The sequence below is a fragment of the Plectropomus leopardus genome, chromosome 19 (genome assembly GCF_008729295.1).
Source record: "Plectropomus leopardus isolate mb chromosome 19, YSFRI_Pleo_2.0, whole genome shotgun sequence".
NCBI lineage: Eukaryota > Metazoa > Chordata > Actinopteri > Perciformes > Serranidae > Plectropomus > Plectropomus leopardus.
In genome coordinates, this window is record NC_056481.1 from 14,705,082 (window position 1) to 14,717,578 (window position 12,497).

General features: G+C 37.7%; 1 protein-coding gene across 6 annotated transcripts in view; it reads left to right on the plus strand.

Moving 5' to 3' along the window:
- The first annotated feature begins 588 nt into the window (after positions 1 to 588).
- Positions 589 to 12,497, plus strand: part of LOC121958621 (MAGUK p55 subfamily member 3-like) — a 31,952-nt gene continuing 20,043 nt past the window's right edge. For 2 of the 6 annotated variants that reach the window (XM_042507668.1, XM_042507671.1), the window contains exons 1-12: positions 589 to 765; positions 2,530 to 2,654; positions 3,802 to 3,879; positions 4,076 to 4,156; positions 4,578 to 4,715; positions 6,827 to 6,908; positions 7,330 to 7,415; positions 7,527 to 7,601; positions 8,513 to 8,709; positions 9,273 to 9,331; positions 11,938 to 11,955; positions 12,244 to 12,285. In XM_042507668.1, the coding sequence (XP_042363602.1) occupies positions 729 to 765; positions 2,530 to 2,654; positions 3,802 to 3,879; positions 4,076 to 4,156; positions 4,578 to 4,715; positions 6,827 to 6,908; positions 7,330 to 7,415; positions 7,527 to 7,601; positions 8,513 to 8,709; positions 9,273 to 9,331; positions 11,938 to 11,955; positions 12,244 to 12,285 (1,018 nt within the window). In that variant the 5' untranslated portion in view covers positions 589 to 728. The remainder of the gene's footprint in view (positions 766 to 2,529; positions 2,655 to 3,801; positions 3,880 to 4,075; positions 4,157 to 4,577; positions 4,716 to 6,826; positions 6,909 to 7,329; positions 7,416 to 7,526; positions 7,602 to 8,512; positions 8,710 to 9,272; positions 9,332 to 11,937; positions 11,956 to 12,243; positions 12,286 to 12,497) is intronic. The other 4 variants (XM_042507670.1, XM_042507672.1, XM_042507673.1 and 1 more) reach the window with 3 other exon arrangements.

A 12,497-nucleotide genomic window follows, 5' to 3' on the forward strand; every position in this document is an offset into this window, starting at 1 on the left:
AAAAACCACCCTTAACTTTTTTTGCAGCTATCAGCATGGAAATGACGACTATATATATATATATTTATATATATATATATATATATATATATATATAAATATATATATATATAGTCGTCATTTCCATGCTGATAGCTGCAAAAAAAGTTAAGGGTGGTTTTTACAAATACTAACTCTATCTGATAAGTCTTAGTTGAATCCACTTTTTCAAAAATGCCCCTCTAAGAGTGACATTGTGTTTGTTTTTCATCCCCAGCTGTGTCTGTGATTTTTCACCTCGTCTGTACGTGAGGAACAGACAGAGCCAGTGGAGAGAGTTCACCGGCTTTGTTTCCCCCCTCCCTGCTCTCCCCCTTTCTGCACCCTCCTGCCTCCTCTGAATTAAGACTTATCAGAGATTTAAAGTCTTCCACAAAATTGTAATTTTATTCTGAGAACTCCTTTTTTGTACTGACTTAAAATTATCCAGGAATAAAAAAGGAGTTCTCAGAATAAAATCACAATTTTGTGGAAGACTTTAAATCTCTGATAAGTCTTAGTTGAATCCACTTTTTCAAAAATGCTCCTCTAAGAGTGACATTGTGTTTGTTTTTCATCCCCAGCTGTGTCTGTGATTTTTCACCTCGTCTGTACGTGAGGAACAGACAGAGCCAGTGGAGAGAGTTCACCGGCTTTGTTTCCCCTCCCTCCCTGCTCTCCCCCTTTCTGCACCCTCCTGCCTCCTCTGAATGATTGAAGCCATGCCCATCGTGTCTGCAAGCACAGGTACAGCCAGGCATATGCTCAAGCTATCAGTTTATTCTCTCTGATGCTTCATATATGCTTCTGAATAATGCACGTGTTAATATATCAAGCATACATTACTGGAGCTTAAACTGGGAGAAAATAAAGAAAAATGCTTTTACTGTAAATAAACCAAAAAAAGAGCCCACAGATTTTTTCTGTGAAGTTATTATATGTCTTTGCATGACAAAAGGAGTCACCTAAGACTCGCCAGTTTAACCTGTATGCACCCAAACAGCAGCCTGACAAACAATCTCTAATAGATGATAGTTGGATAGTCACTGAAATTTGGGGAGGAGGGAGCATTTCAAGTTTACAAAGACAGACATTGAGGGAATATAATAATCCATATAGTTTCTATTGTAACAGGGTTCACGCAGATCCTTAAAATGTATGAAAAGGCATTGAAATAATTTATATAAAAGTAAGCCTTAATTGGTATCAAAATGTCTTAAATCAGTCTTTCAAAAGTCTGAAAAATGCAAAGACATTGGAAGTAGGATGTCATGAAATTGCTTTTTTCTGACGTTGCATTGTAAAATCACAAAATAAAAAGGAAACATTACTTTTTTTTTATATATAATTTACTGAATTCCTCTTCTTAAACTCTTCATGATAGGAGTTGAAGCAGTGAAATAATATTCAATACAGAGCGAGGAGGTACATAAGGTACATGTCAGTAATAAAATCAAAAATAAATGCTAGGTATTATCCAGTTCTAACCATATCTGACTTTTTTACAAAAAATATACCATGTTATGACACATTAAATGTTCGGGCAGAAAAAGAGGTAAATCAGTTGGTTCTTGTTTTTTTTATTTTTTAGGATATTGTGAAAATTGATTTTCATCCCAAGTAGCATTAAAAAAGTCTTTAAGTATTAAATTTAATTTTCCTTAAGCTGTAGGAACCCTGTGTAGAGAGAAAATGGACTTCAAAGTGAGTTTATTTGGATCTAATGTACTGTGTAAAAGTCGAAGGCCACCTTGAACTTTGTTATTTTAGCACAGTTATAATGATCAGAAGATACAGGAAATATGTATACAGTATTAAAAATGTTAATATTTCAGAATAAAACAACTTCAACCGGCTAAATTTGCAAGTATTTAGTGTGATCTCCATTTGCGCTTAGCACGTCTGAAACTAGAAACTCTTGGGCAGACAATATGAGATTTACAATACTAATCTCCTGCCAGAATATTATTAAAGAAAACTTTAATCTGCTCAAGAGAGTTCAAGAGGTGCTGGATGAAAAGAGGGGTGGGACTAAATGTTGACTTCAGTCTAAAGAAGCTCTTTTGTTTTGACTTTTTTGGTGTTTCAATGCATTTTACATGTTCTCCGTATTCTTTGTATCCAAATAAAGAGACTGAGAAATAACTAAATATCTTCTTCGCATCTGTGCTAAAACAACAAATTTATGGTGGCCTAAGACTTTTCCACAGTTCTGCAAATGTGGTTGTTGTTTTCCTGACAGTCTGTGCAGTGTCGTGGTATTGCTGTTTTAAAAAACAGACCTAATATTCCAGATCTAAATGATTTTGGTTCTTGTTCCCTAAAGAAGAAATATGCATCTAACATGTTCACACAGATTTTGGAAACTGTAATGACACAACACTCTTCATTTTCTTTCTGTAATAATGATGAATTTGTGATGATAGAAAAGCGTCTATATCCCATACAACAGATAAAATTGGTGTTTGATCATGTGATTGATACTTAACTTTTTCTTTTTTTTCCAATGAGTCACAGGGCTGCATGAGACTCTGGCCCTGCTCACCTCTCAGCTTCGCCCAGATGCCAACCATAAAGAGGACCTGGTCTTCCTCAAAGATGTCTTCAGTGAAAAAAGCCTCGGTTACCTCATGAAGGTACAGCAGACACTAATGAAGCAGATGTCTCCTTATTTCTGGTCTGACTGTGGCCTCAGACCATGTCTGGTCACGTACTGCATTTATTGGCCTTTAAAAAAATCTTTAGAGAATAGAACCTACTAATAGTTTTACAGTTTATAGAATTTACTCAAGTAATGTGCTGTAAAATTAAAGTAAAGTAAACTTTCATTATTATTTTTATTATTCATTTTTAATATATGTACTTGTTAAGTATTTCCATTTTATACTCTTTCATACTTCTACTGCTCTTTATTCTTGAGGCAAATGTTTTACTTTTTACTTCACCACTTCTGTTTGGTATGGATGGTTATTAGTTACGTGGATATTTGTTTTATTCAGGGTTTCTGTGGATCCTTAAAGTGTCTAAAAAGGCAAATTCATTAATCTAAAAATAAGGCCATGGAATTAAGATGTCTTAAATCAATGGTTTAAATTAAATAATGTTTTTTTTTTTTTTTTTAAGTTTTTTTTTATCGTAAAATGGGTCTTACAGTTCATCCTTTGTGGCATCAAGAAAGTCTGAATGTATGAAATTTAATTTGCCTTAAGTTGTTATTACCCTAATACAAAATATGAATATGCTATAACACTGTTTTGTATTATTAGAGATTAAAGACATGCTATGCATGATTTTACTTAATAAAAGACAACAACTATGTATAGACTCATTCAGAAGTAATCCCTCTTAGTCATCACATACAACCAACTAGAAGTGTGTGGAGGTGTATTTTTGCTTTTACTTTCGCTGGTGAGCATAAATATTAACCGACAGTACCACATAGTATACCTTTTAAAATTAGCCCCACCTTTAACAGCTGCAACATTAAAATGATAAATACGTCGATGCATCAGTAAATATAATCCAGTAATATAATACTTGTGATTATAAAATGGGTCATCGTGCATAATAAGTAGTTTCACTTCTGGTAATTTGAGTATTTTTTGTGTCAATATTTTTGTACTTTTACTCAGGTAGAGGTGTGAATGCAGGACTTTTACTATTTACTGTATTATGTTTTACTGTAATGTTGCCACTTTTATTTAAGTAACAGACGTGAATACTTCACTGTCATCAAGTCGCTCTTTGTGAATGTGCATCTGCATGTCTTGTCTGTGTTCCCAGATTCATGACAAACTGAAGCAGTATGAGAAACACAGTCCGACTCCAGTTCTCCACAGCGCCACCTGTCTGGCAGAGGATGTAAGTGAAATATTTCCTTTTTATATTTCAAAGCCAAACTGAAGTTTAATCTTAATAATAACTGTCTAAGAACAAATTTAATGACGTGTGGTGGAAAAATGTGTTGTAATCCAGCAAAGGTAATTGTCTGAAGTACATCTATTTCATGAGGAGATTTTATTGTTTCAAGAAGTGATTTTCTGATTCAAATCTTCAGCTGGCAGAGGAGCTTCAGAACGGTCCCCTGGAGGACGATGAGAGAGAACTGCTTCTCCTGCTGAGCACTCCTCACCTCAAGGTACACACTCACACATACACGTTTTGTGTCTTTCCGCACACATACACAAACTAATGAATGCTTGACAGTGCTTCCCTCCTTTTCACATCCTCTTATTCCTCGAGCTCTTTAATGCCACTGCTTCTTTGGGCTTTAACCCTGAGCTGCTCCGATTTTCCTCTAAGTTGATCATGTGTTACATAACACCACAGTCAGAGTGGTCTCTCCCCGTAGACACAGAGAAGACAGGCTAATCACTCTAATCAAGGTATTTTGTTGGATTTATTGGCTTTCTGGTGAGCCAGAAGAGATGACGGCTGTGAAACTGGAACGCACATTTGTTTCACTTTTTTTCTGTCGTGTATTATTTGCTTTTTCTTGCTGTCTTTTTGTCCTTCAGGCTCTTAAATGTGTGCTTTTGTATTCGTGTCATTTCATAAAGGCGGTGCTGTCAGCTCACGACACAGTGGCCCAAAAGAACTTTGACCCGGTGCTGCCGCCACTGCCGGAGGATCTGGACGACGATCTGGAGGAAGAGTCGGTCAAGATCGTCCGCTTGGTGAAGAACAAAGAACCCCTGGTGAGTGCCACCTCACACCTGAGGACATAACCAAATACGAGCTCTTCCTTCCCCTAAGAGCTATTATTCTCTTTGCCCTCAAGTGAAGCTTTAAAAACTCAATTTACTTTAATGGAGCAGCTCTGAGGCTTTAGCGAGCCCAGAGGTGTGAATGTGTGCCTCCTGTGTGAGGCTATAAAAAAATCCATTCTCGAGGAAATCCTTAAAGCAAAGGACAGAAAATAGATTTGGTGTTAACTTGTCAGAAACACCTGCGGTGAGACCAGTTTTTCAGCAGCAAGCACACATAATAACTAACTAATTCATTCATTAAATCCCAGTCCCCTCAGAGGGCAGCGATTCAACCCAAATATGTTTGATTCTTTTCACAGGTAGAGCTGCTCGTCTGTCTGGTATGTTAAATTATGTGGAGATGATAGTGTCCAACCCATATGATGGTTGGACATAAAGGAACACTTTGACATTTTTGGTAATGCTATTTTTCTTGTCTTGCTGGAGGCTACAGTCACAGCCTGAGCCAAATCCTGAAGACAATAACATGTTTACCTGTATCAGTGCTGCTAAAGTAGAATCAGGGTTGGGGCGCCCGCTCTACCAACTGAGCTACTGGGCGCCCCCGACCTGATTCTACTAGCAGCACTGGTCAACTCAAATTTGGCGCACATGAGCGAGCGTCTTGTCCCACCCTCAGGTGCCTGTAAATGCAACACCCTTAATTAATATTCATTCACACTACCTGCATGAAGGCAAGCATTGCAAACACTGAGAAGAAGGGCAAGAAAAGACATTTTACACAGTGTGGAGCTGAAGGTCTTGTTGGGGAGGTTGACACACGTAAGGGAATGCCAAAACGCCAAAAAGCGTGTGGCAGATGCAGTACATGCTGTGACCCCAGAGGGTCGGACAGTGGGCGAAATTAAAAAGAAGTGGTCCGTAATTAAAGTGGAGGCCAAAAAATGCATTGCCCTTCACAGACAGAGTGTGTGAGAGACTGGCAGGGATCATCGGGGCTTCCCTCATGAGTCTCCCGCACGCCTCATCCTCTAACTGTGCCAAATAAGTCACTGTGCGTCTTTACGCATTGTGATTGCCTTTTTATATCCACCCATCTATTGACTGTATCTGAAAAGCGACAGGTGTGGAGGAAACGCAAACTGTCAAGCAGCTCTGCGCAACAAAAATGTGATGATGATGATAATAAAAATATCAGTAATGGTAATTCTAAACATTATTTGTATAGCAGCTTTCAAAACACAGTTACCCAGAACTTTACAATGAATTAAACACATTTAACACACAGACAAAACATGAACGCATTATAAAACATGATATATGATAACTATGAAACTATGCACTCATATCTGCTGGACTGGGGCACTGAAAACTGCAGCATCACACATCATTTGTCATCCTGTTCACCTTATTATTTATGAGAATACATTTCATAACATGCAAATATTGTTTACTAATTACAGGACATATTTGAGAGGTTCTTTTACATTAACAGTTATCCCAACTTTTTTTAGTATCCTAAATCACGTTTTTCGTGTGCACACTCATTCGTATTAATCTGTTTTTGCAAATACACGTTTATGATACGTGAGAGGTGCTTTTTCAATTTATTTTACACAAAATATCTGTGGCAGACCACACATTTTCCTGGCAAGTTTGTGTTTTTATAAATCCCAAAGTTTGCTTTGAAAGGGACTTCTGCCTCCTTTTGTGCATACGCAGTATTTCTAAATCATGTTAACTTCCAAGCATGCCAATTTGACAGTTCATATATTTTTTATGAATTATATCAAACACATTTTTCAGTTTCAGCTGTTTAACTCAGGTAACAATCCCACGTGCTCCATTTCTAAAGGTCCTAAAGGTGTCCTGGGAGGAACATTGAGCATGTATCAGAGGACACCATTCTGTGCTACCTGCAATTTATTTTTAATCTTTTGGGGAAGCCCACTATACTGTGCGGCACAAGCATAGTCAAAATGGCACTTTTTATTTTGATATGAAAAAAAATGTGCAATTTTAGATGAGCATCTTGCTGCTGCAAGATGAGATGAGATATAGTATGTGTTAAATCTGATTCACTGGTGATTTTCCACCAGGGTGCGACCATCCGGAGAGACGAGGCGACAGGAGCTGTGATCGTGGCCAGAATCATGAGGGGAGGGGCAGCTGACCGCAGCGGTGAGGCGAAAAGTCTTCATACAACATATATCATAATTTAAATGTCAGTTGTATTCTTGCATTTCCTCTGATGAAAAAAAAACCTCACCCAACAGGACTTCTTGTCTCTACTGATACACTGATAGAGAAGTGAGAAGATTACGTTGTGTAACTGTCAACAGAGAGCAAATCCTTGAGATTAGTGGCCCAAGATTGCATATTTTGAGATTACAAACACGGGTTGCCCCTGGCTGTTACCATGGAGATGTTATCAACCTCTTGCCAATGGAAAATTGTCTTTTTTTGTAAATATTTTGAGCCTTGCACTCTAAAAATACTCTTAGTGGTACTACACACGCACACTGGGATTTTCTGTGCTTTATTTTGCTTGACTAGTAGGCATGTGTTCAGTGGACTTGTTTTGTGTGTGTTGTGTTTACAGGTCTGGTGCATGTTGGGGATGAGCTTCGAGAGGTCAACGGAAACCTGATAACCCATAAAAGGCCAGATGAGATTAGTCAGATTCTGGTAAATGAAAAAAAAAAAAAGGTTTTAGTCACATCGCATTGTGCTTGTGCAGATACTGTATGATTATTCACTGTGGATTGATGATGATGCTGCTGTGATGTTTCTGATCAGTCGCAGTCACAGGGATCCATCACACTGAAAATCATTCCAGCTGTTGTAGAAGAAGACAAACTAAAGGAAAGCAGGGTGAGGACTCCTTTGTCTGTAATATTCAGTCCAAATACAGTATTAGATACTGAGTATATCTGCCGCTGCCAAATCCTGATCCGATACTTGTATTTACCTGGATAATACAGCTGCACAATCGCACTTCAAGTACTTTAAAGTTTTAGAAATCAATCCAGTTTATATGCTTTACAGTTTATCTCTGCAATGCAGTACAAGAAAAATGTCTGCATCCTAAAAGGTTAAGGTTTTTGAAAAAAAAAAATTAGAACAATTGCATTAATATTAATTCTTCTATTTTTACAAAAATAAAGAAAACATGCCTTGAGAAATGGTTCTCAAATCCACTTAGTGCAGCATAGTAATAAACGTACAGAACAAATAAATGAGAAATATAATCACAATTACGTTTCAAAGTAATGTAAAAGCTGAACTTTAACGCTCCTAGTCAAAACAAATAAAAACCGGTCACAATTTTGCATATTGAAGCATCATAGTAAAACTAGTTGACGAAAAATAACAAAAATATAACTTAATGTAAACATGGAAAAAAAACGTTTCTAGGTTTCTACAGCATTACGATAAAACCCGAGTATCTGTCGCAAATTGTGCTCTTCCTTTACGGCACCTGAGTGATGGCGGATCTGACTTCACTACAGTACGTCCATGTGGCGGATCGGGCGCGTGTTCAAAATAACCAATATCGATCACCTAGAAAATGTGTTGATTGGGTCTGATATTGATCCTCGGGACATCCGAAGGTGATATTACTACATTTACAACGTCACATGACGCGTAACTACCCAAAATGAAGTGTTTGTTTTCATTTGTTGTTGATCCGTACACCGCCACTTCCGCCAATGTGGCGACAGAAAAATGATCCCCTGAGCTTCAGAGTTACCTCTACTAAGTTATATCCAAACTTCTCAAAGGTCTACCTCCGGGCTTTGTTTGACTACACGCCGTATGAGGACAAGGCCACGCCGTGCCAAGAGGCGGGACTTCCTTTCAAGAGGGGGGACATTCTTCAGGTTGTAAGCCAGGAGGACGCCACCTGGTGGCAGGCCAAGAGGATTGGCGACTGTAACCTGCGAGCCGCCCTCATCCCCTCCACACAGTTCCAGGAAAGGTACATCGACTCTACTGCCAAATAAATGATGCTGTTTAACCCTTTGAAACCTGCAGCGACATCGCTTTTTAATTGTGCTACCTTCAGATGCTTTTCACTAGTATTTAAACCTTTGAATCCTGAGAAAATTGGTGCAATTTCTTTCAAAAACAGTAAGAAATGTTCTACAGATTTCAAGAAATTAGAATATTGTGAAAATTATTCCTTAAAATGTCTATAGGGGAAAAAGAAAAAAGCTAGGGAGAGCTTGGTATTTTTCATAATTACATATTGAAGTTTTTAGTAACAAAATTATTGTTTTTCAAGCAATTTTCCAGGTCTTTTTTTAAAACTAATTTTCAGGTCCATTTTATGTACTTTTTATGAATTTCTTTCGGATTCTTAGGTAGTTTCTTCGTCCATTGCCCATTGCCCTATTCTCATGTTTTTGAAAGAAAAACAAGCCTATTAGCCTAAGGTTCAGAGGGTTGAAGTCACCATGTATATGATTTGAAAATATCTCACCAGGTTGCCTTTTTCAGTTTAAAAATAAGTCTTCACTTTATTGATTTTTTTGTCCCCAGGCGCTTGAGATACAGGATGAAAATGGGTTCTTTCCCTGCCCCTATGTCCCCAAAAGCATGTAAGTTCATTTCACTTCTGTAAATCAAAAATTGTCACCTATAATCTACAGTGAAACCATAAACGTACAAGAAGCATAAATACTCAGGTGCAGCTTGTATTGCAGGTCAGATCTATTCTAGTCAAGGATATACAGAGATTAGGAAAGTGAATAGAGGATCTGAGGTTAGTTTCTCTAAAACAAATCATAAAATGTAATCCATTGTCTCATTTCCTGATCCAATTTAAAAGTAAAATGAAACAAAGAGGTTTGAAAAATGACTTGTGGTTAAGTCACTTCCTTTCCAGTTTGTAGTCTGTTTGCATAAAATCTAAACTTCCAAAATCTCCCTGAGCTTAAAGGGGACCTATTATTCTTTTACTTATTTTTTCTGTCATATATATATAATGTTACAAAGCCGATAGTGATCGATTTCTATATGGCCATCTGCTGCAGGCAGGCTACTGCAAGTGTTTACATCACGTAGACTACGCTGCTCTATGAAACTACATGCTGTTGTCAGGGAACCTTGTTCCCTTGGTTGCTGCTGTTGTTAATTTCTCCCTGAATTTAGATCAGATTCTTGCTGGTACACGACTTGTTAGTGAATTTGCATTTTGTAGGCTATTGAAGCCATAATCGGCCCTACTCTTTCTCACTCTCCCTGTGATTGGCTAACTCTGATACCCTAACCCAGTGCCTTAGAAATACAGAGAGTTTCGACACTCCCATAGACACCTGTTGTAATCGTGAAATGCGGAAGTCACGTGGACGGATAGTTCCAGCACTGAGCCCCTTTCATTTTCATGATCCTGAGGCTCGCTCTCCGGTAAGTTAATTAAATCACTCAATTTTTGAACATTTTAATGCATAAGTAAGTATTTTTTGTATCTTGAGATATTGGCTACCATAGTTAGATCCTAATTATAGCCAGTGCTATTGGTACAATGCTTTACATAAAATAAAAGCCCTTATCGGTGTTTGTTTGCTTACAGAGTTTATTAGATTAATGTTAGAGTTAGCAACATTTACTTGCAACTGTATTAGAAGTTACATGTAATTTATGTTACATTGACTGGTAGCTTGCTGTACTAGATTACATGGGTAATGTTATCTTTTGTCCAGTCAACAGCATAAATGTGGAGGGTCATCGTAAAAAGAAAGTAAACTGAAGTGAGTTAATAACTTCACATTTATTACAGCTGAAGAGCTGAAATTAAGCAGCTAGCCACACGGGATCCAAAAAACAATAAGAAATGTAATTGTCAGTTATTTCTGTAGCATCCAAAACTTTTTATAATGTTTATATAACTTAGATAGTTGAGATGTTTTAAGATACAGTCAGGACCATATGTATTTGGACAGTGACGTCATTTCTGCAGTCTGTAAAATATAGGCTACGATATATTCTGCTAAAAACACTGATGGGTCTGTAAGAGCGTTGAATAGTTTGTATTTCAACAATATGATGATGTGTGTGTGTCTGTGTGTCCGGTCTGAGGTTTGTCAGTAGGGATGACAGCAGACCTGTATACCACCATCAGGAGACGAGGACCCTGGTGGAGGAACAGACTGGACCTCAGTGCTGGGCTGCAGGGCTGAGGTATAAAAACCTCATCCATAACCAGGTTTCAGCAGTAATCTTTCCTGATAGCAAAGTTTACCTATGAAGTGGAACTAGCTGTAAAAGCATCTAGTCTAATCATTAGTGATTTTAACACGTGTGCATTTCCTGGCCTGCTTTCTGCCTTCACTCTCTCTCTCTCTCTCTCTGCAGGAGGTTGAAAACTGCCCATTCACAAAAATGTGTCCACCCCCTCCCCTGACATATTATAATAAAACAATTTGTTAAATGCAACTGGTTGTCTTGTATGTTTTACACTATTGATCAAATTTCGTTCATGGCTTTATTTAAGCATTTGCTGGCATCCCCTGATACTCATATGTTATGCATTTATGGAAATGCATTAACTTAAGATAACATTATGATTCGAGCTGAGGGAGAAGAAGTATTCAGATCCTTTACTCAAGTACATATACTTATACACCATGAAAACACCCCACAACCAGCAACATTTGTGCAGTACTTGCAGTATCTGCATCAGTGTAAATACTCAGAAAAAGAGAATAGGCTTTTTCAGAGGGGGACTTAAAGGGACAGGCGCAAAAATGGAGCGTTTCAGACAGAGGGTGATACAGGTGTTCCCACAAAGACACCTTGAGGAAAATGAACTATTATATAACGGTTATTTGAACATTAAAGCATTTAAACATGTTAAAGTGGAAACCTAAAATACAAGTGTGAACCAGGAAATTAGCATAAAAGGTCCCCTTTAATAAAAAATGTTGCAGTCTAATGTATTTTTGAAGGTGTTGTTCTTTGAACTGTAATAAGTGTAATGAATAATGTATTTTAATTAATCTAAAAAAAAAAAAAATGACATAGGACAAGTAGATGAAAAAATTCCTTACCCGCCTATCTGCTTTTGTACATGATAAGGATCACAGATATTAGAAAAATAGTTTAGGATCTAAATGTACACAAGGTAATATCGCAGTATAGCAGCTGTAATACTCTCTCTGTCTATAATGATACTTTTTGTTATTCCTTGCATTGCTAACCCAAGATGATCGTGCTGAGAGAGGTACGTGGACAACCCCTCATGTTGGAAAATAGCACTCATCCCTACATTGTCTTTATGTTTTCATGGTCAGAATTTCTGAATGAAATTCTATCAGCACCCTTCCTAAAACACAAATTATGTTGTACTTTCTCCACCACAATTTCCCCCATTTTTCCCTTGCCATTATGCCCTCAAAATGTAGTAGTTACTGCTCTTTAATCTGCTGTGTTCAGACATTGAAATACCCTCAACATCGACCTCTCCTCCCTCCCCTTTCCCCGTCTTCTCGTCCTGCATGCTATCCTGCAGAAGACTGTGACAGTGAGGGTGCTCTGAATGGAAAGGACATAGGTGAGGTGGCACGATCAATAATTTTATACTAATCACTGCAACATCACATTTCTGCTCAATCTGTGTGCAAATCCATGCCTTCTTTAGAACAGCTGTTTTTTGTGTTTTTAAGTCAAAGGCAACATGTGGTGTGATGTTGTTGTCGTGCATCTTCACAACCAGAAACAAGGAAGTGAGTTTAGTGACATGATGTGAGGGACTTTTATGATTAG